Source organism: Triticum dicoccoides, chromosome 2B (genome assembly GCF_002162155.2).
Source record: "Triticum dicoccoides isolate Atlit2015 ecotype Zavitan chromosome 2B, WEW_v2.0, whole genome shotgun sequence".
NCBI classification, from domain to species: Eukaryota; Viridiplantae; Streptophyta; class Magnoliopsida; order Poales; family Poaceae; genus Triticum; species Triticum dicoccoides.
Window position 1 is genome coordinate 398,537,990 of NC_041383.1, and position 25,960 is coordinate 398,563,949.

Sequence of the window (25,960 nt, forward strand, 5' to 3'; positions counted from 1 at the left end):
CGCCCCAGGCCGCCGCCCCGCCCCGTTCCCGCGAACCTTCTACCAGCGCCACCTCCGGACAACCACCCGGCCGCCGCCGCGCCGCCCTGAACTCCTCAACCTTCTGCTTCAACGACCCCAACCGCGCCCCTCCCCGATCCGGCCCCGCCGCGCCGCCTCCGACGAGCCATGGCGGCCGCACACTTCCTGCGCCCTTCCACCCCGCAGCGGCGCCGCCCAGCAAGATCCCCTCTGCCACTGTGGCTCACGGCCAGCGCGACCTATCTCCCACAGCCGGATTCGTCTGTCCCGGCCCCGTACGCAGCTGCGGGCACCACGGTGACCTTCCACCTCCAGGCGCTCTGAGCCGCCACGCCCGCTCCAGGCTAGCCGCCCCATCCCATCCCCCACAACCGCAGCCTCCGACGACACTCCAGGCAACGGATCGAGGCATCTCCGGCCCGATCCCGTCGCCATGTTCCCTGGAGGTGAGGGATCCCGAGCGGCCTTCCCCGCTCTGACGTTCAGTCCGATGATGCTCCGCCTACAGTGCACTTGTTGGGCGCGTGCAAAAACATCCCCTCCCTGCTCTGTAGTGTGCCTCACTGTCACGGTAGCGCGGCGGGTGCAGCTTGGTTGTGTGGCAGGTGCAGCTCGGCCAACTTCTGCGTGCAATACACTGGACAAATTTCCTTTCTGTTGTTGAGAAAAAAGTCAAGTGGACTTCAGTAGGAAGTATGTTCATAGGTTCAGCATATTACAGTTATCCCCATCGCATTTTTTTGCAGAAACAGAGAAGCTACGATGCAGTCCATTCCCCCGAGCAAGCTACATCACCTCCCCCTGACTTTTCAGTTCATGGTCGTGCAGTACTCTGGTGACGCCACAACGGTGTTGTTGCACTGGGTGCTCCTAGTGCACTTCAAAGATTTTTTGGTTTGTTCATATTTGCACGGCAGTGCACTTCAACCTGGGGGTGCCCCTATGTCATTCATGTTTTTTTGGCTCTTTTAGTTTTTTATATGTTGTACTTGTAAGGTGTGGTTCCCTTCTATTTTTGAACGGGGCAAACACATTAAAAAGGCCGGTCTGAATGGCCCCTAACCGGCCGTTCACCTCGCCGATGCTTGCAGTCCAGCCTTGCAGTTTGCGGACATGGCCATGGCATGAAGTTTGGTTAGAGCAGGCATGAGGTTCGGCCAGACCATGGGTGCATTTTTTAGTGTATCCGCCTCACGCTATTTTTATGTGTTCGCAATGCAAAAGAGAAAAAAGATGTAGTACGCTTGCCTTGCCTCGGTGTCACATAGCCGCATTTATTTTGCATATGAGATAGTGCACTCTGTTTCGCTCATGTGTTTCAAAGCTTGGTGCTGCAATGCGTTTTGTCCTCCGATGTGGTTCACTTTTAAAGAGTGACATGAAAAGTGCGAAAAATTTAGCGAAACAACAAGTTATTAATGTGATTCGTTTTGATATATGTCATGTTTCACTTGTCCCCGTCTCTGCGGTCCACTCTCTGAAAACTTTCAAAAACTCATCCGAGAAAAATGTACGTTCGACAAGAGAAATTATGCAGCTCGCTTGCCCATCCGATGCAGTGCGGTTTTCATTCTGAATTAGTGCGGTCGGCCTTATGATGTTGTTCATCCCGTAAGTTCAAAAAAATTGTTACGGAAGCGAAAAAAGGAAATGTGGTCCACTTCTTGATAGTGTTGTGGTTCATTTACACCCGATGTGAAGTGCACTCTACTTTCTTGTCCTTGAAAAAATTACGTTTGAATAAAATAAACCATGCAGTTCTCTAACACGTCTGATGCAGTGCGGTTTTTCGTTCGATGCAGTGCGGTTTTCAGTCGGATGAAGTACCCACGTCGATTTGGGTGTCGCGAAAAACAGAGTGTCCGCATTTCAGTAAATTTAAAACTGCTCTTAAACCATAAGGAATTAGAGAGAGTGTTCTACATGACAAAGTTGCGTCTCGTCGATATCTTTCCAACGGCATATCATTTAAATCATTTCGACAACCGGTTTGCAAAAATTTCGCGAAAAACAGCCGCTGCCACTCGTCTTCCGCCGCATGATTTTCAAAATTAACTTAAAACTGTAAGGATTCTGAAAATTATTTCTACATATGAAAGTTGCGCCTTGTTCATAGCTTTTCAACGACGTATTACACGCCTAGTTTAGAAAAATGGTTCAAAAACTAGAGTGAAAACAGTACCGAAAATTGCAAAAATTTCAAAAAAACGTAATTCGGCGATTTAGTAAATTTGAAACTGCTCTTAAACCATAATGAATTAGAAAACATAATAGATATGAAAAAGATGCGCCTCGACGATATCTTTACAACGGCGTATCATTTGCATTATTCCAATGAGCGGTTTAATAAAAATCATGAAAATACGCTCGCTGCCACTCGTCATCCGCCGCACCGTTTTTGAAACTGCTCTTAAACCGCGAGGAATCTCAAAAATTGTTCAATATAGCAAAGTTGCGCCTAATCCATAGCTTTGCAACGGTATATTATACGCCTCGTTCCGATAAATAATTAAAAAATTAGAGCGAAAACAGTACCGGAAAAACACTGCATGCAGTTTTTTCCGACACAAAGTTCACTAGTTTGTATTGCAGTGCTCGTCGTCAAAATGATGCAGTGCGCTTCTGTTAAGCATGCAGTGCCGAAGTGTTATCAGAATAACTATTCTGCTAACATTAGCAGAATAGACCGGCTATATATATATGTGTGTGTGTGTGTGTAATCGGTTCTACAAGAAATTCTATTTATATATATACATAACGTGTACAATATGTAGTATCGTAAAATACCGGCAAACAAAAAAGAATTAAATGAAGAACACAAAATTAAAGGAAAAATAAATAATAAAACCAAAACCCCCCAAACTTTTAGTACCGGTTGGTAACACCAACCGGTACTAAAGGTCTCGCCACACCCGGCCCTGGCTCGTGCCACGTGGTGGCCCTTTAGCGGCGGTTCATGCTGAACCGGTACTAAAGGGGGGGACCTTTAGTCCCCACCCTTTAGTGTCGGTTAAAGAACCGACAATAAAGGTCCTTACGAACCGGGGCTATAGCCCGGTTCTGCACTAGTGAAGGGCGGAACTACTAAGGAGACTGAATGTTCCTACTACAAGCAGAAGGGACACTAAAAGCGCAACTACAATAAGTACATGGTGGATAAGAAGAAGAATGGTTCTTTAGGTAAAGGTATAAACATTATACAAAGTTAATGCTATTATCCATGTTAAATACTGTAAAGTCATGGGTATTTGATACTGATCGGTTGCTCTTGTTTGCAAACTGACGTAGGGACTGCAGAAAGCTCACAAGTTGAAAAAGAATGAAGTCATCATGCAAGTCGGGAATGGTGATGGGATCGCTGATCAAGCCGTCGAACTCATGTCTTTAGTTTATCTTCAAGATTTATCCAAGAACCGAATAATAGTTATTTTGATCAGAAGTTATGTAAGACATTATCTTTTGGGTTATGCGATGGATATTCTTATAAGTTTTAAACAATGGTTGTTCAAGTTTTTATAAGACTATGACTTGGATTCACCTTTATAACTAATGGTTTATTCATTATCTTGGAGATTAAGTATAAAGATTAAAAGAGCTAAAACATCTTGAGAAGACTAATACCACTTAAGTGTGGCATTGCCACATTGGTCATATCAAAAATTAATGTACGGAAAACTTCAATTAGATGAAGTATTAGAGTCTTCTAATCATTGAATCCTTTGACAGAATTACTTAATGGGTAAAATGACTAAAACATCGCTCAAAATTGTTTTGATCGAAAGGGTAAAATCATTAGAATAACACATAGTGATGGATATGGTTTAGTGATCATACTAGGATGCAGTGAAGAATTATACTTCATAAATTTCACTCATGATTTGAGTAAATATGATTTACTTGGTGAAATAAAAGAATCTGAAAATTTTGAAATGTTCAAAGGAATTCGGGATGAAGTTAAGCATCATCGGGACAAAAGATAAAAGGTTTATTTTGTCATGGGTTTAGCAAATTAAATGATTATGAATTATTTCATAATTTAGTAATCCACTTGTAACTAGTTTTAGGTTATGCATTTATACAAAAATACACTAAATGAAGCACCGTAAATGTCTAGCAAAACTATAACATATGAGTTATGGAGTGAACAACCTAGACAAATACTATCCCATAGATAATCCCTCTTACAAAAGTTCAGAGACAAAAGTGTTTGTCATAGAGTATGGATATTTTGTCGAGAAAAGTTGCTTGCTAAAAGAGTAAGTGGGAGGACAATACAACTTGAAAAGATTGCAAAACCTTGAGTGAATATAAACATAATCAATTAAACAGAATTTGTTCCAAAAAAATGTACAACTGACCCGAAAAGCTATAGAAACTCTGAGTTAAAGCTGTAACTAAAACTGCGTAGGTAAGAAATAGTTCATCTTAGTGGAAGATAAACGTACGCACTACTGGGAAGCGATGGCAGCGCCTAGCTCATAAGAATGACATAAAGCTATCCAGAATGAATTTCATCAAGTTTGGAACTTGATTAATTATTCAGGGAGCAGACACTGGTGGTAATTTTACTATCCATGAAGCAAGGCCAGTTGCAAAAGAATTTTGTGATCTTGTGAGAATTGATTATGATGAACCATTTTCACAAAAGTAATACTAAAAGTATGCATGGATAATAGGTAGAAAAATGCCGGTAAAGAATACAGGCTTCAACGAAACAAATCTATGGTTTGAAGCAAGCATCAAAAGGAGTTGGAATCAACATTTTGATGAAATGGTTAAACAATTTAACTTCATTAGAATGATGAGAATTATGAAATTTATTGGGATGACATATTGTTGGAAATAATATAAAGTTTCTTAGCATAATAGAAGGTTCATTGAAAGGATTATTTTCATGAAAGACTTAGGTAAACTAGCTTACTACACACTGAGTTCTATGGAGATAGATCAATATATGAAATTATGCTAAAACCAGAGTATGTACATTGACAAGGTTTCAAAGAAGTTTGAAATGGAGAGTGGTGAAAGAAATTTCTCCCAACTGTCACATGGTGTAACACTTAGCAAATTAATGTCCTAGGCCAGTTGATTAGCATGTGTAGATGATTGGATTTCAAGATACACTAATAGTTGAATCCATCATAAGAACCATGATATGCGCAAAGGTGAATGCTTCCTATGTACTAAGTTGTAGTAGCAGTAATCCTAGGATGGTTAACTAGGCATCTTATAAAATTACTATACCCGAGAAGGACAAAATGTATGGTTTGTCTGTGGAGGAGATGAAGAGATTGTTGTACAAATATAATCTTCATGATTGTGTTGAGATGACAATCGGGCTATACAACAACAAAGCCTATAGTCCCAAACAAGTTGGGGTAGGCTAGAGGTGAAACTCATAAGATCTCGCAACCAACTCATGGTTCTAACACATGGATAGCAAGCTTTGGCGCACCCTTGTTCATGGCTAGTTCTCTGTCGATACTCCAGTCCTTAGTTTGAATTATTATAAACATGAATGATATTGTGGATATTACAATGAAAGAAAATTATATGATGAGGCTTTAGTTGCTTCAAAGTAGAATGTCAATATAAATCAAGAAGTGTCCTGATAGAGATAGGATAAAAATATCTAAATCAAGAAGCTTCTTGACATAGATTATGTGATCCTAAATGCAATGAAACTAACGACACTATATTATGAATAATAGGGTCATCGTTCAAAGAAAAATGGAGTTTAAAAATCCCGCAGACATAACAAGAGCAAGTTTCACAAAGGATCTGAATGTGCCAGACCATTACAAAGACTATACCACAAGCAAAGCATGAGACAATACCAGATAGCCTTCAGTGTTAAAGGAAATATGCAACTAGATTAATGACTCTAGTGTAAGTGGAAGTCTGTTGAAAATATGCCCTAGAGACAATAATATTGTATTATTATATTCCATATTCATAATTAAAGAGTTTATATTCTATGCTATAATTTCTATGATCCTGGGATATGCGATTCAGTGGGAAACTCATATGCATGTGTAGAACGATAAACGGAAAAATAAGATTCCTAGTTTCGCCACCAAGACTAGGTCAAGTGTTCTTGGTGATCACGTTTTCCAGATCTTGAGATATCGTTAAGTGTAATGATAGTCTCAAAACAACTTTGAGAATATGGAGTTACAAGAACAATCATATTGAATCGACTGAAAACTTGTTTGTTATACTTTGAGACAATATCGTCATAAGTCAATTGTTATAACATGGAGTGTTAACTTGTGATTTTAGTTCCGTAGACCATGTGAGTATTGTAGTCACTTCTTACTATACGATGAGCTTTGGGGTTTCTCAAACGTCATCAGTAACTTGGTGATCATAACGACAACTTACATGTTCATCGGAAAGTTTGACAAGGACACGATAGATCGAGAGTGGAATTTGCTCGTTGGGCGATGGAGAGATATTCTTAGGGCCCTATCGGTGTGATGGCATCCATCATCGTTTGGCCAGACATGGGTGATTTTGTCATAGGGATGTCAGAACACGACAACAAGAAAGAAGAACAAAACTAGGTAACAAGGAGACCGGTATAGTGAGAATGTGTATGACTCAAGAGGATACCGATATAGCTCACCTCGGGGTTTGTAAAGTATCATGAAGCAAAGAGAACATCACATGATGACCAAAGGTTCACTCGAATATCATTCGTGTAGTCATAGGGATCGATATGGACGTCCACGGTTCCGCTATCGGTCATTGAACGAAGGGGTTTTGTTCATGTCTATGGTTTACCGAACCTACAGGGTCACAAGCTTAAGGTAATCACAATATTCTGGGTGTTAGTAGGATGGGAGTATCAAGGATTTATTTGTGAAATAGTTTCGTTATTATTCGGTATAGTTCCGAGAGGAACATGAAGCATTTTGGGGACACCGGAAAGGTTTCAGAGTTTATCGGGCAATATCGGGTATTCCTCGTATTTAATATATAGGTGGAAAATGTTTCCTATGATGTTAAATTAGATATAAAAAGCGCTAGTAATTGTTAGAGGGCTTTTATAATTAATTAAATATCAACGTGCCTTAAAAAGGCCTATTGGTGGAAGGCAACTTGGGCCATGAAGGCCCAAGTGGAGGTGGCCACAAAATTGGAGTGGGAGGGGAGTCCAACTCCTCCCCTCTTGGGCGGCGCCCCAAGGAAGTACTTTCCCTCCTTGGTGGTTGCCCCTCTCTCCCCCTCTTCCTCTAATCCTCGTAATTAGAACCCCGAGTGGCTCTAATCTTCTCCTCTAATTCTCCGTCAGCGATTAGTTCTGGACGGCAAAGTGCTGCCGGGTCATGAAGACCGTACGCTTGCAAAATGTAGATATGTCGTACTTTCGACCTTCGGTTCGAGGGCGGCTCGCGGATCGTTCTAGGGCGGTACGAGGGACTCCAAGTACGATCTACACCGACCCATCTGCTTCCACTACAAACTCGGAGTTGGTAACTGTCGGTGTCAAAACCGGCGGATCTCGGGTAGGGGGTCCCGAACTGTGCGTCTAGGCGGATGGTAACAGGAGACAAGGGACACGATGTTTTTCCCAGGTTCGGGCCCTCTTGATGGAGGTAAAAACCCTACGTCCTGCTTGATTAATATTGATGATATGTGTTACAAGAGTAGATCTACCACGAGATCAAGGAGGCTAAACCCTAGAAGCTAGCCTATGGTATGATTGTTGTTCGTCCTATGGACTAAAGCCATCCGGTTTATATAGACACCGGAGAGGGCTAGGGTTACACAGAGTCGGTTACAATGGTAGGAAATCTACATATCCGTATCGCCAAGCTTGCCTTCCACGCCAAGGAAAGTCCCATCCGGACATGGGACGAAGTCTTCAATCTTGTATCTTCATAGTCTTGGAGTCCGGCCGATGATGATAGTTCGGCTATCCGGACACCCCCTAGTCAGGAACTCCCTCAGTAGCCCCTGAACCAGGCTTCAATGACAACGAGTCCGGCGCGCATGTTGTCTTCGGCATTGCAAGGCGGGTTCTTCCTCCGAATAATTTATAGAAGATTGTGAACACCAGGATAGTGTCCGGCTCTGCAAAATAAATTCCACATACCACCGTAGAGAGAATAATATTACACAAGTTCAATCTGCCGACGTATTTTGTGGCGTGACGTCACACCATTACCAAGCCTTTACTCGAATTGTTTTTATTGTATCACCTCAGAGCACTTAGCGAGGCGGTTTCCTTGGCACGTCTTGTCGAAGCAGAGATCGTGTTCCCCTTATTCCGGGATTCCCATCAATACGGACGTGGGTAACCCAACCGCGCCCGTTGCCACGCCCCCTCCATCGAAGGCGGGTTCCAATCGGTCACGGGGACGGCTCTTGGTATTCTCCCTCTTTATAATGAGACCAAGGCCCGTTCTTTTCCTTCAATCCTCTATCGAATCCGCCCCTCGCCCCGAGTTCCAACACCTAGAGCTCCATATTCGGGTACCTTCGATCTTCGACAATGTCCGGCCCCGACCTACGAGGTCGGTGGATGCCCTCCTCCGTCATGGAAGAGGACGTGCTAAAGCTAAGAGACGCCAGGTACTTAACCTACGAGATTTCGCATAGGCTGCCTGCCCGAGGGCAAGTTATTCCTACTCCCGAGCTCGGCGAGAGCGTCGTGTTCGTGTCTCACCTCCGTCGGGGTTTAGGCTTCCCGACGGATCCCTTCGTGAGGGGGCTCATGTTTTACTATGGGCTGGAATTTCACGACTTGGCTCCAGAGTCTATCCTCCACATCTCATCATTCATTGTCGTCTGCGAAGCCTTCCTCCGCACTACCCCTCACTTCGGCTTGTGGCTCAAAACCTTCAACGTGGAGCCGAAGATGATTGAGGGGCGTCAGGCAGAGTGCGGCGGGGCGGTTATAAGTAAGAGGGCCGATGCTCCATGGCCCGAGGGCTCTTTTCAGGAGGAGCTCGGCTTGTGGAAACAGGAGTGGTTCTATATCACCGCTCCCAGGGGCAGCAGGCAGAGGCTGCAGCCCGTCTTCCGCTCGGGCCCTCCACAGCGGCTGACATCATGGGTCAACAAGGGGTGCGACTGGGGGCCGTCCAAGGACGTTCCCCTGTTGCAGGACCGGATTCGAGGCCTCCAAGAAAGGGAGATCAATCTGGCCGTAGTGGTACAGGTTATGTTGATCCGGCGCCTACTGCCCTGCAAACGTCGCCCCCTCCGCCTGTGGGATTTTAATCCGGAGGGGCCACGAGCTCTTCAACACTTCATGGATTTGACACCCGCGGAGATGTACAAACTGTTCTTCGGATCGCAAGAGATGCGTCCGGAATTGACCGAGGATGCTGGCCTAAGCTGCAATCGCCCGGATACTCAAGTAAGTAGCCCTGTGTCCGGACACATCGTCCATTTATTTACTGTGGGTTTGCCTTTTAACCAGCTATCCCTTGGACATGAGTGGATAGCGCAAGCAAAACTGATACGGTGTCCGGCCCCCCTCCCTGAGACCACGCAGGATCCCGTGTTAATCAAGATGTTAGAGGTTGCACCTTCGGAGGAGGGCGAAGGAGGACACAAGGGATCTACCACCTCAGCCACGGAGGCTTTCAGTAAGGGAGGAATCGAGAGTCCCTCCTTCCAGGGAGAGAAGAGGACCGCTTCCGAAGACCCGGAGGCCAAGGCCTCAAAGCGGGGAAAGAAATCTATACCGGAAGGTCCCGTGCCGGGAAGAGCCCCGGCCAAACTGTCTCCTCGGAGGAATCAACCCTCTAGCGAGCCATAAGTAAAAAGGGGGGATTTTGTAATAGTGGACATCCCTATTTAATTTCTAAGGGTAACCGAAGTTTTCACCTTGTAGTTCGGATCTCAGCCCATCTCAGCACAACTCATCTTCGGGAGACCTTCGTCCGGAGATGATGGAGAGCGAAACGCCTCCATCTATCGCCCCATCGTGCGGGGCGAACGACCCTGAGGTGTCGTCGCGGAGGGTCTCCTCAAGTCCGGCGGGGCCAGAGAGTTCGACACCCATTGGAGTACGGCTGGTGGAGCTGCAGGATTTGCTTAAGAGGGCGTCCATCTCAGAAGATCACCGCACATTAATGGGTATGGTGATTGAGAGGATCTCGTCCGTCGAAAGCGGGTTGTGTGAGGCCGTCGGAAGTTTGCTGACGGGATTTGAGGTACGCAAAAAATGACATACCTTTTGACAGTTTTGCACATGAAGTGCGCCCTGTATAGATAGTAGCCCCTGAGACTTGGTATGCTGTCGAAAGCGACAGCGTGCCGAGGATCATAATCTCAGTTATAGATTGTCGCCTTTCCTATGCAGGTGGCGGAATGTTCGGTGGCCAGCCGGACTGATGGATTTGCCGAGCTGAAGAGGCAACTCGACGTTGCGGATGCGGACATCTCGCTGGTCAATAAACGACTCGATGAGTCACAAGGTATGTGGTTGCTCTGCGGTCGCCTAGTAAGGGAGCTGACGCCCATTCCTTACAATTTGTATGCCTGATGCAGATAGTGCTGCTGCTGTGGAAGGCCTCCGAGCAGAACTTGCTCGGGCCAAGGAGCAAGCCAGAAAAAGCGAGGCTGCTGCCTCGAAGGCAGCAGAAGAGCTAGAAGCCGAGAAGGCTGCTCGCTGCCGAAGCAGGGAGGAGATGGCCGGAATGGCCACGAAATTAAAAGTTGCTACCGACCGCCTAGAGGTTCTTGAAGGAGAACGCCGAGCGGAGCAAGAGGACCTGAAGAAGGCCGACGCCGAAGCCAAGGATGCCCGTAGTGCGATGCGGGCTATGAAGGAGGAACTACGTCAAGTCGGAGACATTGTGGCTGGAAAGCCCTTTATGCTGCGTAGGAAGTTCACGGATCCGAAGTATGCTCAACTGGGCCGATTGTACAGTGCGGAGGATCCTTATCTGGACTTGGCGGCGAGTGCGGCGGACGCAGTCATGCACTTTCGAAGCCAGGAGGATCACGAAATGGAAGAGCTTTTCTGGTCTCAATTCCATAGTCTGGAGCGTCCACTTCCGTTGAGTGATCGGCTGGTTGAGTGGGCTGAGCTGAATAGATTGTCCGGACTTGCCATGACGGATGTGGTCGCTCATCTGTGGCCGAAAAGGCCCAAGCCGAAGAGTTATTTTGGCTTGTTGCAGCAATTCCTTGGGGCGGTGCCGCGTATTGGGGCGATGAAGCGGTCGACATGCATAGAAGGTGCACGGATGGCTCTCGCCCATGGTAAGACATACTGGGCGGAGATGGATGCCACCGCTGTTGCATCCCGGGGTTCGGACAAAAGCCGATTCCCCACCGAGCACTATTTTGAGGAAGTCCTGCAGGGCGCTCGTATAATAGAGTCACAGTGCTCGAAAGATGTTATGTTTGAATGACATGTATGATTTCTGAGATCATGTTTATAATGCAATAACTTTTTATACTTGTGTGTTCAAGTATTGAACTATCTCCTGTGCGGCCGTATATGTATGAATAACCTGAAAGTTGCAGTCTTTGGCTTCAGCCCCCACGCACATGGTGCGGGGGTGTTTGCAAAAAGAAAAGCGCTTTTTCACACTTAATCCAACATCTTGGTCCTTTTAGGGAGGTGATAGCGTAGCAAACTAGGCAACTGGACTATAATGCTTTATCACTTTCACTTAGCCATAGGAGCTCGAATGTGGGGCTACTATATAGCCCCTAGCGGCACCGCTCCTCTCCGAACTTCGGGGCGCGTATGTGCCTGACCAGGAAGCGGTCCTTCGTCAAAGCGGAGGAATTCTAAACATTCCAATGGTCGATTGAGTGGTTGACTAGTCTCTCGCTATATCATGACAGTCAGTTTTCCGCTTTCTCTACTGAGGTGCTCGCCCGGCCGAACCGGGGCACAATCGCAGTAGTTCTCCTGGTGCCGCGTTAGCCGATGATACAGAACGTAAGGCAGCAAAACACAGGAGCCGGGCAAACCCAACATTTGATCAAAGACATGATTCGGAGCTGATGCATATAAGGCCTAACTCGAGACGCCGAACACTCCCTGAGGTGTCCGGTCTTTATGATACCGGGCAGAACAATGCCCTAAGCCCCTAGTGTCCAGGTTCAGGCGGGAACTTCTGACGCGGCCGATGCCAAAACGCCAGCCTCCTCCTCGATTATGGTAGGAAACTGGGGGATGTGTATCAACAAGAGACAGTAAGAAAGGTTGACGCAGGGTCTTAATCTGAAAAGAATCCTTGCAACGGGTCCCTGCTGCACGTCTGCGCCTGTGTCTCCATTGTGCTGTATCCTGGACGGGTGTAGCACGTGCTTCATCTGTAAAAGAGAATGACTTAGTTTCCAAGAAATATCGTGCAGAGGTTGTATAAAAATAGAATAAAAGGAAGAAAATTGAGCTTTATTGGCTCTCATCATTTATACACGCAGCCCCTTATAAAGGGGATATGCGGCTGGGAAGCCCCTTGCCGGACTCGCCTAACCATGTCCAAGGTCTGAATGACATGTTTTTAGGGGCTTTGACCCGCAAGGTCTGATTAGTGTGTGGCTGTCGAGGCAGTCTCACGTTCTCCGTGGTCGAGGAACACTCGGAGTTAGTTTTTAATGAAATTATGCCACGTTGACCGGACATTTTTAAGCATAAAAAACGTGTAATGTGGTATTGCGTTGGGGCTGGCGAAAGCTGCGCGCCCAGTAGTGCTTAAGGGCTACTGTTTGAATGGGGCGATGGATAGTGAGTTTTTCGCGATGGAGGTTGTCGGATGAACCGAACACAACCTCTCGTGGTACAGAGCCTGTATAATTGGCTTAAAGGCCTGGCGTCACTCCTTTGAAGGAAGTGCTGCTATGGCGAATTTTGGTATGGTCTATCCCCATTCTGCGGGCGGTGTCCTGGTATTGCAGGTGCCGCGCTGTCTTTTCGTGTTATCACATGAAGTGAGTTCACTGTTTTGACTTCTAGTGGGTAAGTCTTCTGTTTTCCGGAGCGCTGCTTTTGGGTTTCGTCACTTTCGCTTGGTGTGTCGAGCCCCTTGTGTTCGGCATTAAGTCGGCCGGACTGTTTGAAGACCCAACAATCTCTGTGGGTATGGTTTGCAGGCTTCCCGGAGGTACCATGTATTTGACATAGTCTGTCTAGAATCTTATTTAGGTTGGATAGCTCGTCACTGTTGTCCTTGGGGGGCAGTGTTTTGTTGTTCGGCCGAGAGCTTTTGAATCCGGTGTTGACCGCCGTACTATTCGGGCCATTTTCCTTATTCCGGCGCTGATCTTTTCTGCGTCGTGATTTCCCATTTCCATTCCTAACTTCGGATGTACTCGGGTCGCTGGTGCTGCACCTAGCCAGCCAACTGTCTTCCCCCGCACAAAAGCGGGTCATGAGGCTTGTTAGTGCGGCCATTGTTCTTGGTTTTTCCTGGCCGAGGTGTCTGGCAAGCCATTCGTCTCGGACGTTGTGTTTAAAGGCTGCTAAGGCTTCAGCGTCCGGACAGTCGACTATTTGGTTCTTTTTAGTGAGGAACCTGTTCCAGAATTTGCGTGCTGACTCTCCGGGCTGTTGAGTTATGTGACTTAAATCGTCTGCATCCGGAGGACGGACATAGGTCCCCTGAAAATTTGCTCGAAATGCATTCTCAAGCTCTTCCCAACTTCCAATGGTATTTTCTGGGAGGCTTTTAAGCCAATGCCGAGCTGGCCCTTTGAACTTGAGGGGTAGGTATTTTATGGCATGGAGATCGTCTCCTCTGGCCATATGTATGTGTAGGATGTAATCCTCAATCCAGACTCCGGGGTCTGTTGTTCTGTCATATGCTTCTATGTTTACGGGTTTGAATCCCGCTGGAAATCCATGATCCAGTACCTCATTGGTGAAACATAGTGGGTGTGCGGCGCCCCTGTATTTGGGTGTGCCGTTGTCTTCAAATGCTGGGCGGGTTATGTTGCTTCCTGGAGTCTTCTTTTTTGGCCCATAAATAGATCTGACTGGGTCGTCCTTTTTCCGAGGGTCTTTATGCTGATCGTGTGCCGGCTTGTGTGCGGCGCCCCTTATTGCTCTTGGCCTATCATCTGGTCGTCTATCCGGCCAGGCGGCTTCTTTCTTTTTTGACTGCGGGGGCTCTAAGGCCTCCTCGTCAAATTCGGGCAACAGCTTGCGCTTCGGGTAGCTCTTTGTCTGGTGACTAGCGCCATGTTTATCTTCGCTGTTGAGTACTTTGCTCCATCTCATTCTGAGTGCGTCCTCCGCTGTTTTGAGCTTCCGCTTTTGCTTCTTCAAACTTCTTGCAGTGGCGACGAGCCTTTTATGAAGATTCGTATGCTCTGGTGATGTGAGATCATCTTCGCCGGGGATGGGTTGTTTGTCCAGTTCATGTCCGGCTGGCTACTTGTTGACATGTGCGTCGTCCACCGCTTTGCCCTGCTCTAGGGCCGGGTCCGTATGGGTGCCGTTTTTATCGAGGCCGGTCTTCGGGCGGCGCTTGCATCGCCGTTTTGGTTGTTTGTTGGGGGAGTTGTCCTTCGCCACGTCCCGTTTTTCCTCATTATCGCTTCCTTTTGGTGTATCCACCATGTATACGTCGTGAGTTGGGTCTTTCCCGTGCCCGGTAGGCGCTGGTTCTTGATCGTCTCCGCATCGTCATCCATACCGTCGATGTCTTCGGAGTCATAGTTTAGCATGTCGGTTAGATCGTCGACAGTGGCTATTAATTGGGTGGTGGGTGGGCTTTAAATTTCTTCGTCGTCCGCATCCCAACTGTCCTGGCCGCAGTCCGGCCAGGGCTCTCCTGATAACGAGAGATACTTTAGCGAACTTAAGATGTCGCCAAAAGGTGAGCGTTGAAAGATGTCCGCTGCGGTGAACTCCATGATCGGCGCCCAATCGGATTCGATCGGAGGGGGCGCGGGAGGTTCGGAGTCCAGCAAGGAGTCCGGCGCCTCGGAGTCACGGGCTTCATGAGGGACAAGGTCATTGTTCGGCTCTATCGCCGTAGAGGTTGCAGCCCCCGAGGCGGTGTCTAGCCATCCGTCCTCGATCTGCGCAGCCGGCTCTGAATTAAAGATCGGAGCGGGTTCGAGTGCGGCCTCCAGGGTACTGTCCGGCTGCAAAGCTAAATCATGCTCGCCGTGACAGCGCGGCACGCTCGGCTGTGGCTCGAATCCATCGAGGATCAAGTCCCCGCGGATGTCAGCCGTGAAGTTCAAACTTCCAAATCTGACCTGACGGCCAGGGGCGTAGCTTTCGATCTGCTCCAGACGGCCAAGCGAATTGGCCCAAAGTGCAAAGCCGCCGAATACGAAGATCTGTCCGAGGAGAAAGGTCTCACCCTGGACTGCGTCGTTGATGATGGTCGAAGAAGCCATCGAGCCTATCGTGACGACTCAGAGGAACTCTCAATGAAAGCACCAATGTCGGTGTCAAAACCGGCGGATCTCAGGTAGGGGGTCCCGAACTGTGCGTCTAGGCGGATGGTAACAGGAGACAAGGGACACGATGTTTTTCTCAGGTTCGGGCCCTCTTGATGGAGGTAAAACCCTACGTCCTGCTTGATTAATATTGATGATATATGTTACAAGAGTAGATCTACCACGAGATCAAGGAGGCTAAACCCTAGAAGCTAGCCTATGGTATGATTGTTGTTCGTCCTATGGACTAAAGCCATCCGGTTTATATAGACACCGGAGAGGGCTAGGGTTACACAGAGTCGGTTACAATGGTAGGAAATCTACATATCCGTATCACCAAGCTTGCCTTCCACGCCAAGGAAAGTCCCATCTGGACACGGGACGAAGTCTTCAATCTTGTATCTTCATAGTCTTGGAGTCCGGCCGATGATGATAGTTCGGCTATCCGGACACCCCCTAGTCCGGAACTCCCTCAGTAACGATCATGATCCAATCCCCTAATGCACCTTCATATTGTTCCTGGGTGCTTGTATGCCGATTTTTTTTGTTTTCTACTAAATTTCCCTACATTAGGGATGTAACATGTTCAGTCCCCGGCCGAACCCAAACGGGGTGTTCGCACACCTTAATGTTTGGTTCCTAGACACCGATAATACTAGTCTCATGCAACGCTAGATTACATACGTAGTTGAACACACATGTGATCAGACTACCAATAGTTTACATGTTCTAGTAACTACAAATGAAACGACAATGCAAGAAGTTCATCCACACCACCCTTGCCCTTGCCATCTTTTCTGCAGAAGTAGCAGTCGAAGACGCTAAACGGATATAGGCCGATCTACCCACTACCGGAGCTGTCGGTTTGTAGTTGTCCTCCTCCTTCTCCCCTTTGGGGGGGGGGGAGGGGCAGTTCGACCATGGCATAGACTGCCCGACTTTGCTCCCTTGCGAGGGCGTGTGTCACCCTCCTTTGCCGCTTCTCAGTGATGCTTGCACAGAGGCCTTCCTCGTTGCTGCCAAGTTGGTGCACGACTCCGCCGGCTCCGCCTTGAGGGCCGCAACATCATCCCGCGCCCTCTGCCTCGCATGGGGGGAAGACCACGGCTCTTGGGCGGTTTGGCCGTAAACCATGGCATCGTTGACCTTCATTTTGGAGCCCAATGTCGCGGGACAAGGCGCCATCTAAGAGGTTGCACTGCTAGACAGTGGTCACCGCCTTCGGCCATGCCACGGTCACGCGCCTCGAGGCACCAGCTCCGGCGGGTCTATGCGCCATTTGAGTGAACGCAATGGATTTCGGCCGGATCGAGTCCAGCCGAGGTCAGGCGCACTCCACCCAGGAGTCGCGGAGAGCCACTCGAACGGCCATCTACTGCTCGTCCCTGCATGGTACAAGGTTCGAGTCAACGGATCAGGAGAGCTCGGAGTCGGATCCACTTCCTGCCATGCCGGAGAAGGCCGGAGTTTGTCGACATGAGCTTGGTGATGAAGTGGAGTGGAGTGGTGTGCCTAGGGTTTGGTTCGGAGTGCAGATAGGGATGAATATTAGTGGGGTCCGAGTGGGCCATAGTAGTCCGGATCCGACGTGGCGGGCGCCTTCAGGCGTCCTCATATCTTCCTCACATATGGGCTGAATATAGGGGTTGCCCATCAGCCATGACGTTTGAGTTGCGTCTGGGTGGACCGGTTGAGTTTTGTCTTTGTTTGAGTAGTATTGGATTAGACCGGCAGAGCGTTTGGGGCGTTCGTTCGTAGATGCTCTCACATCCATGTGTTGCCCGCTTTTATCAACCTATGCAGACGCCAAAATACTCAATGAAGCTCGGCATCCATGGAGCCGAATTTGACATTATCAAAATTAAAATTTGCACTTTCCTTTTGAAAAAGGTACACATATATTTAGAGGCATATGCACAAGTTTGTAAATTTTCAGAACGAAATACGTTAAAATGAGTGCTAGACAAGAAAAACAATCTAAGGCTTTTTTAGTAGATGCACTGTTCGTTCTCAAAGTTCATAAATTTGTCTTCTGCACAAATCACGTGTCATGGTATTTCATTTTAAAATTTTACACCTATACATATTACATCTTTGTTTATTTTTTGTGTGTGCATATTTTGTTAAAACTGAAAAGTTTGATTTTGATTTTTTCAAAAATTTCATCCTCCATGAAGGCCGAGCTCCAAAACGCAGACGCTCCTTTCATTTCATATATCTAGCTTCTCTAAGCCATCAGTGGCAAAAATGGAAATAAGCAGTGGACGGGTTCCCTGGCGCGAGTTGACTCGAAAGATTTCCTTCTTCCAGGATGCCGCGTGCGTTCCATTCTTTTCCCTCCCGAAAAAGCCGCACATCACAACGACAGACCACCCAAAAAAAAGTTGATTTTTTTTCTGGGAGGAGGTGGTGGTCGTCGTCGTCGTCTCCGTCTACCTCCTCTCCGCCTCCGATGCCATTAACCCCACTCCCACGGCCAGCCTCTCGTCGCGAGCCCCCGTGATGCCGTCGTGGTGGAAGCGCTCCAAGACCGCCTTCCACCGCTCCGCCACCACCGCCTCCTCCGCCCCGGCCTCCCCCGCGCGGGCGTCCACCTCGCGCTCACAGCCGCGACGCGCGGGGTCCGAAGACGCCGGGGACCTCCTCCTCGCGCGGCCACACCGCCAGCCGCGGCAGCTCACGCGACAGCGGAAGCTGCGCCACGTCTACGATATCGACGCGCTGCTCGCCGACCTCGGCATCGACGTCGCGTCCTCCTCCTCGCCGCCGCACGCCAGGGGGCGCGCCTCCGCATCCGATGCCGTCGGGCTCGGTCCCCCGATCTCGAGGTCCTCCAACGCCGCGGACGGGGTGGTAGCTCCGCCTCCGAGGTCCGCGTCGTCCCCCGTGTTGCACCCGCTGCCGTTGCCGTCACCCTCACCGAAGCCCCTCGCAGAGCTGGAGACGACGGACCCGGCGGGGGTCGCGGAAGGCGGGAACGAGAGGGCGTCTTTGCAAATACCGAGGTAATGTTGATACATCATGAATAAATAAAAATTGTTGCAACTTGCGATATCTTAGGCCTCCTTTGGTTCATAGGATTGGAAAATCATAGGAATAGGAAAGTCATAGGAAATGAGATGACATGCATCTCAAATCCTATGCATAGGAATAGAAAAAGAGATGCCCTTTGATTCACACCATAGGATTTTTTCCATTGAGTCTAGGCTAATGTTTGTTTTCCTATGAAATGTGGAGGATAGGAAGAATTCCTCCATAGGAATAGGATTTCATTCCTACAAACCAAAGAGCTCTGAAGGAATTTTTCTATAGAAATCCTATCCTATGAAAATCCTATAAAATTCCTCCAAACCAAAGGAGGCCTTAGTTTCCCTATCGTCGACTGCTCCGAATTGTGTGCCGTTGTGTGATTGAACGTGATCGCTGAGCTGAGGAAACGACGGTAGAATTATGATCCTTTATCACGTAAACAATTTGCGACCTGTTAATGTGATTGACATGTGTTGGAAGCTACAAGGATTGCAATGAATTATACTACTTTCTGTTTTTCATTACGCCATCCAGCCATTGCAATATTAGATGAATCTCTTCAGGATTTACATTGAGGTGAAAGATAGGTGGGGTTGCAATCCAACCATCTACAGGCAGAAGTAGCTAATAGTCGAAAGCTTGCTATGATTGTTTGGCCACTGCTTGTATTTATTGTAAGTTACATAAATGAAAGGACAGGGGTTCAGAAGTCAGAACATTCTCTGAACTAGAATGTTCCTGGTTGGGAGATGGTGTTATCGCAGTTCTTATCAATGGTTTACCTCCGTTCTTACACTGACATCTGACTGAAGAACAAAAATTGTGGGGTAACCAGAATGACTTGGGTGGTAGGATCCGCTGCTGTTACTAGCAACTTAGTTGCATTACCAAGTCTCATTTGCTGACCGGTCCTTTCCCTCTCTACTTTTAATGATGTATATGTACACTCCATATTGTATTTAAGCTTGAAAGAAATCTGTATCTAAACTTGCATTGTTCCTTGCATCGTTTCCGGGTTCTTACTAATCATGTGGTTACAGGGTGACAGGTCAGACTGTGCAAAAGTTCCCTGAACATAATGATTTCTGCTCAAATGGTACAAAGCGGCCTATCTCTAGTCACCACCGAAAAGCACTCCATGACAAGTTCCAGGATAAGAGTTCAACTGAAACAGGGAACTTCCGTTTGAACATTCCAACTAGAAGTGCTCCAACCAGTGGATTTTCCAGTCCCGTAGGCAGCCCTCGAAGATTGAGCAATGCTGACGTCTCATCTACTGTGGCATCTTCTCATGCTCCTCAAGCATGGTCAGCTCCATCGATCCACACTATTGATTTTCTGGGAGCTTTATCTCCTCGGACTTCGCCTGAAAAACTTACAGGGGCTTCAGAGCCATCTCCTTACTCTAGTACATTCAGAAGTCCTATTCTTATGCCAAGGAATACCAGTGCCCCTCCATCGCCACTCCCAAAGTTATTCGCAGAAAACCGAATTTCACGTACTGAAGTCAATGGAAGTGTTAGTTTGCATCCATTACCACTTCCTCCTAGTGCTATAAGCCCAATGCAAACATCTTTCAGCAACCAGCCTGCTCCAAAAGTTGAAATGCCTTCGGTGTCTTGTCAGTGGCAAAAAGGAAAACTTCTAGGTAGTGGTACATTTGGCTGTGTATATGAAGCTACCAATAGGTATGGAAGTGTATTCTCCATATCATTGTGACTATTACTTCGTTGACTTCTGGATGTTTGTGTACTGACATTTGCTTGTAGGAACACTGGAGCTCTTTGTGCAATGAAAGAGGTTAACATAATTCCTGATGATGCTAAATCTGCCGAGTCGTTGAATCAACTGGAGCAGGTTATCAAATTTGACTTATTATCTGAAGAAAGTGCATGCTGGATTTTGTTGCAAAAACAGGGAATTTGACTCTCTTTTCAATCAGTTCCATTGGTTCTTTGGGAATCTTTCATATGTTATTTTTCCTATTGAATTTCTTATTCTGATAATCAAGTCTTAGCTGCTTCAGTTTATTGTGCTTCTTCCAACAATTAAATATGACAGTAGTATGCAATGTGCTCATTAAAATACTTGTAATCTTCAACACAGACGGACTTAGTATCTAGAACACTCTAGTGTAGCACCTTCCTGAGAATTGATCTTTATTATTACAATGTAGTATTTGCCTTTTATCCTTGATAATGATTTATATGCAAGTTACAAACTGCCTTTGCTGATCTATATTCATATATTTCAGGAAATAAAGTTCCTAAGTCAATTTAAACATGAAAACATAGTTCAGTATTATGGCAGTGACACTGTAAGTTCCCCACTATGCTGAGCTAAGTATTTCTTGTGCTTCCGTAACGACATCTTATTTCTTGGAGACCCTTGCAGATTGAAGATCGTTTCTACATTTACCTGGAATATGTACATCCGGGTTCGATTAATAAGTATGTCAAACAACATTATGGAGCAATAACAGAATCAGTTGTCCGTAACTTCACCCGACATATTCTTAGAGGCCTAGCTTTTTTGCATGGCCAAAAGATTATGCATAGGTGTGTGCTCATACATATACTTGTTTATACGATTTTTTATTGCTAGATCAGCTGTTATGTGAACTCATGGTTTGCCTCTCACCACTGCATGTGATTTTCTGTATCCTTATCCTTCTGCTATTTTAGTTTTTCGCGCATCAACCATCACGCACGGCTTACCCTTGTCTGTTTATTTTACTGTGTTCTGGCTGAGTTTAGTTACTAGGTAGAATGGTTGTGTGAATGTTCATTCACTTTTATACTTGCTCTAGATGAATTTACATGGTGGAGGACTTGGATGAATTTTTCATTCTGCCAAGTCTTTATGGTCAACTTCTTGATTATTTTTTGTTGATATGCACTCCTGCATTTGATACCACTTTGTGGCATGTATGTAAAAGTAAGTGAATTTACTCTTACAGGGATATCAAAGGAGCAAATCTGCTAGTTGATATCAATGGTGTAGTGAAATTGGCCGATTTTGGAATGGCCAAGCATGTGAGTATATCCTTGCATAGCAGTTTTTTCACATGGTACTGTGCTATGTCTATCCATTTTAACTTTTAGAGGTGCATTGGCAAAAATATTAGTTGAATACGAACTGAGGCAACCATCTAAATATTAATTTAAATATTTAGAGTTGTTGGATGTGCTTAAAAGTAGTTTGAGTGCATATCTCTCGTCTGCTGCATGTTATTGATCACTACAAATAAAATTGTGTTTGGTAGCATTTTGCATAGTCCTATTGGTTGATTTATTTTTGGGAAACTGGAAGGACCACTGCCTTTTCATCAGAACCAATAATTGCAGATGTATGGGCTTGTTTTTGAGTCGAGCAACTAAAACTAAAGATGCTATTAATTTAATCGTGTTCATTGTTTGCACAATTATTTGGTATATTGTCATCTTTTGTTGTGCTACCGTATCATCTGCAATAACTTTGTTAAGAGAAGGGCCACTCCACAAATTTTTGAAAGCTCACTCTGCTAAATAGTTGGAAACATATCCTAAGTATCCTCTCATTATGCCCTGTTGACACTTTTCTGTTTTACCAGTTAAGTACTGCAGCCCCAAATCTTTCATTGAAGGGAACACCATACTGGATGGCCCCAGAGGTATGCCTAGATAGTTCTTGCACACAATGTTTTTCTTTAACCTTATACTACTGTCGTGGTTCTTCAAGCTCACTTTACTTCTGGATTGCATACATACGATTGCCTGCTTGCAGACCTGCAATATGTAATGACATTGCAAAGTAAAAGTACACTATCCAAAGCATGTGCCTATTACATCTTACATGGGCCGCTACAGCTCCAAACTCGGTTTATGTAACAAAAGAAATGTGAACTGTTCTTAAGTAGATGGGATTAGTTGTCATTTCTTTGCCTGAAAGCAGTTAAAGCAACAACCTTAGCAGTAATTTTTATTATATCTATCTCGTCAAGGGGAAGATGGTTCCCCTAACAAAAGTAGACTGACTGATATGTGATCTGAAAGGCTGAAACAACCTCAATAACACTGCATTTCTCTAGTGCACAATGCAAGTTATTAGGTCCCCTATGGAAATTAAATTATCATGTTACAAACAATACTGATAAAGTATTTTGGTGACTCTTTATTCAGCAGATTCGAGTTAATTAGCATTCTTGAGGCTACACAAATTCAGCTGATTCTGACTGCATTTTGGTTTGTGTCTTCTTCTGCAGATGGTTCAGGCTACACTAGCTAAAGATGTAGGATATGATCTTGCTGTTGATATCTGGAGTCTTGGTTGCACCATCATTGAGATGTTCGATGGAAAACCTCCTTGGAGTGATCTTGAAGGGGTAATAACTTGGAGTGTTTAGCTTTACAGTAAGCTTACTAACATGCATTTCATGACTTTGCCTAGTATGCATAAAATCATTTTCATTTGCCAAGGATAAAATCAATCAAAACGGAAGAGCTTCACCCAACGAAAATATTGGTTTGAAAGTGAAGATTTTTCGCGTTAGTTTCACATACATGGTCATTATGTGTATAACCCTTCTTACATGTTTATGTGGTATAGATGCAGCCATGTGATTGCTCACTGAATTTGCGAAATTGGCATGCAAATAAATGCATGATATTCTCAAAGAAAAGGTCTATGTTACAATATGTGAGTTTTGAAAGCTTGAAGCTTTACTTCTCATAGTCTCATTTTGGGGCTGTAACAAGAAAAAATGTGGCTAGAGGGCATGTGTTTCTGTGGTAGTATAATCTTAATTTTATAGGAGTAGCACCAGGTCACATAAATAGTTACAGAAGTTAACAAAAATAATGTTATTAGTTTATCAGAATCCATAACTTGGTAATCTGGGTATGAACATCATAACTTTATATTCTAAAACGTTATTCTAAGGAACCTTATCTGTACTACAGCCTGCTGCAATGTTTAAGGTTTTGCATAAAGACCCACCAATTCCTGAGAATTTATCCCTAGAGGGAAAAGATTTTCTGCAATGCTGTTTCAAGAGGAATCCAGCAGAGAGGCCGACCGCAAGTGAGTTGTTGGACCATCCATTTATCCGGAATTCAAGTCACTACAGCAAACATGGTTCCATACATGCGTTTGCGGGGATTAAAGTCCATGTAAGTCTGTCTCTTCCTGCATGGCATCCCCCCCTCTATAAAGATCCCGACATTGGCGTAAATATAACTGATATCACTGTTGAATGACAGGATAACGGATACGGTTCCAGGGACAAAACATCCTCCAAGAGTGAACCATATGTGAAAGGAAGAAATACTATTGGGTGAGTAGCTTCCTTTTATTTATTGTTCTGTTAGTACCTAATAAACCGTTTCCAGTTTCATTTGCTAGAGATCCTAAGATACTTTAATTCTTTTCATTGCCAGTGAACCAAACAATTCTAGGCCATTCGAATCGTCAGCCTTTCGACTGACGCCACTAACAATCCAGGAAGTCGCACCTAGTTTCGCCCCTCAACCGTTTGGTTTAGCCTCCAACCCTGGTTCCTTTGCCATCTCAACGAACCCCATGCATTTTCCGATGGCGAACCCTCAGCCTAGCCCACTGCCAAGGCCCAATGGAAAGGAGGTTCTCTTCTAAGCATATAAGGTGCTGCATGCAATGGGTAATGCCACTGATATCTGGGATCTTGTTCAGGTGCACAGCTCCTTTGCACAATACCAATCAAGAACTGATTAAAGCATAACAGAGAAAGAAAGGAAATATAAGAGAGGGAAATGAAACCTCCCGCAGCTAGAAACTCTATAAGAATAAGCTGCACGTGGTAATAGTGGAAGGAACACCGCATCCATGCAGATCCCTTCCCGCACCAACAGTCATGTGATGGAAAACATCAATATTTCGCCGTATGAACTTCTAGTAATTGAGCAGCAGTTGCACTTGCATGTATGGTATCCCACAGTTTATCGGGTTGTTGTATATATAATAGCAAAGACTAGATATTTTTGTTAGGCTGTCAAGACTCAAAGTATGATGACAACTGAATGCTGCTGAATGGGAGATCCATGAGAGCATGGGTGCCCTTTCTTTCGGGGAAATATTGCTGGCATTTATTGTGTAACATAGAACTAGGATTAGCTGTAGATAAAGCTGAAAGTTCATCTCTCTCCCTCTTTAGTAGGAATCAGGTGTAGCTATATGTTGCCATGTAACAATCTTTTTGTTCTACCATCAATTATTTATTGAGAGATTGTACAGAACAGGTTTTATTTTTTCCTGTTCAGAAGGTTTATCTGAGCTCCTCTAACATTCCTTTTAATTCTATACATTGGCCAAAGATAACCCGTGCATGAGTATGGATTGTTTGGAGAATACGATGAAGCAAATTTTACCAACATTGGAACAGAATTGCAGGGTCATCCTTAAAATCACTATACTCCCTAATTTTAAAAGCCTCACGAACAATGTGCCATTACTCCATTGGAACAGAATTGCAGGCTACTCATTTGGATTTTGGTCTTTCGATTTTGACCATGTCGTCTCTTGGGTCCTGTGGAGGGAATGGGGCTAAGAGCATCTCCAGCCGCACCCCCAGAACGGCCTTCCCAGGCGTTTTCTTTCCGCCGGCGTCGAAAATTCGGTCCAGCCACGCTCCTAGGAGTCCGTTTTTCACCGGCTTGGGCCGAAATCAGCGCCGGCGGACCCAGGTCGATCCCGACGCGCCGGGTGGCACTCGGGGGCGCCGGGGTGAGCGTTTTGGCGCGAAGCACTTGTGGGCCTGCCGCGTCAGCGAGACGGCTGCTTCGTCGACCCCATCGCCTCGGTTCCCGCAGGAATCAATGCGAAGGCTGCCGCGCTGCCGCACCGGTCGGCCTCCATTGATGTTCACGGGCGGCACAGTGAAGACGCCGCCGACGCGCGTCCGCTCGCATGCCGCCCACCGCCACCCCGCTATGGCTATAAAAGGCGCCCCTCCCCCTCTCCCTCCCGCGAAAGCCTTCTTCGCGCCGACGAGCTCTCCCCCCACTGCCGAAATGGCCGAGAGATACCCAGGCGACGGCGGAGCGGCGAACGGCTTCGGCTGCTGACATCTCCAGGAGCCAGAGGCGCGCCTTCTGTACGAGGCAGAGTACCCGGCGCCACCCGACATGCGCGTGCCAGGGGCGTGGAGGTTGAGCGCCGGCGGCGTTCCGGTGCCGCCCGTCCCCGAAGGAGCCGCACGACGGTCGGAGATCGCCCGCATACGCTCGTCGCTGACGGAGGAGCAGCGGAATGAGCCGAGGTGCGCGCTCGACAGCGGAACGCTGTGGACGCTGTACTTTCAGGACCGCCGTGAGGAGCAGATCGCCTCCACCAACGGCGTCATCCCCCGCGGCCGCCTCAACTCCAAGGGACGGCGCGAGTGGTGGGGCGTCCCCGGCCGCACACTCGACGCCGTTCTCGACCACATCGAGACCGGCAATGTGTCGCGGCTGGAGTACCCGGCGCGCCCCTCCTTCTCTCGCCACCGCAGTAGTTCCTGGATACCTCGGCGAATGGAGCC

General features: G+C 46.6%; 1 protein-coding gene and 1 long non-coding RNA gene across 2 annotated transcripts; both read left to right on the forward strand.

The window, feature by feature from the left end:
- The first annotated feature begins 6 nt into the window (after nt 1-6).
- LOC119363872 lies at nt 7-1,271 on the forward strand. Its single transcript, XR_005174489.1, has 2 exons — nt 7-626; nt 768-1,271. It is a non-coding gene; the product is annotated as an uncharacterized LOC119363872 (long non-coding RNA).
- A 16,466-nt stretch (nt 1,272-17,737) lies between these two features.
- LOC119363873 (mitogen-activated protein kinase kinase kinase 5-like) lies at nt 17,738-24,689 on the forward strand. The gene is made up of 11 exons (XM_037629243.1): nt 17,738-18,401; nt 19,467-20,114; nt 20,196-20,283; nt 20,681-20,743; nt 20,821-20,984; nt 21,386-21,461; nt 22,019-22,078; nt 22,670-22,789; nt 23,367-23,576; nt 23,667-23,740; nt 23,844-24,689. Exons 1-11 carry the CDS (start codon nt 17,899-17,901, stop codon nt 24,055-24,057), a joined length of 2,220 nt encoding a protein of 739 aa, XP_037485140.1. The 5' UTR covers nt 17,738-17,898; the 3' UTR covers nt 24,058-24,689.
- Nucleotides 24,690-25,960: the final 1,271 nt, after the last annotated feature.

Bases quoted from the DNA above. Each gene is read 5' to 3' on its own strand.
- LOC119363873 (XM_037629243.1), top strand. From the start codon at position 17,899: ATGCCGTCGTGGTGGAAGCGCTCCAAGACCGCCTTCCACCGCTCCGCC. The intron at 18,402-19,466 runs GTAATGTTGATA...ATGTGGTTACAG, and splicing joins GCGTCTTTGCAAATACCGAG to GGTGACAGGTCAGACTGTGC. The intron at 22,079-22,669 runs GTATGCCTAGAT...CTTCTTCTGCAG, and splicing joins CATACTGGATGGCCCCAGAG to ATGGTTCAGGCTACACTAGC.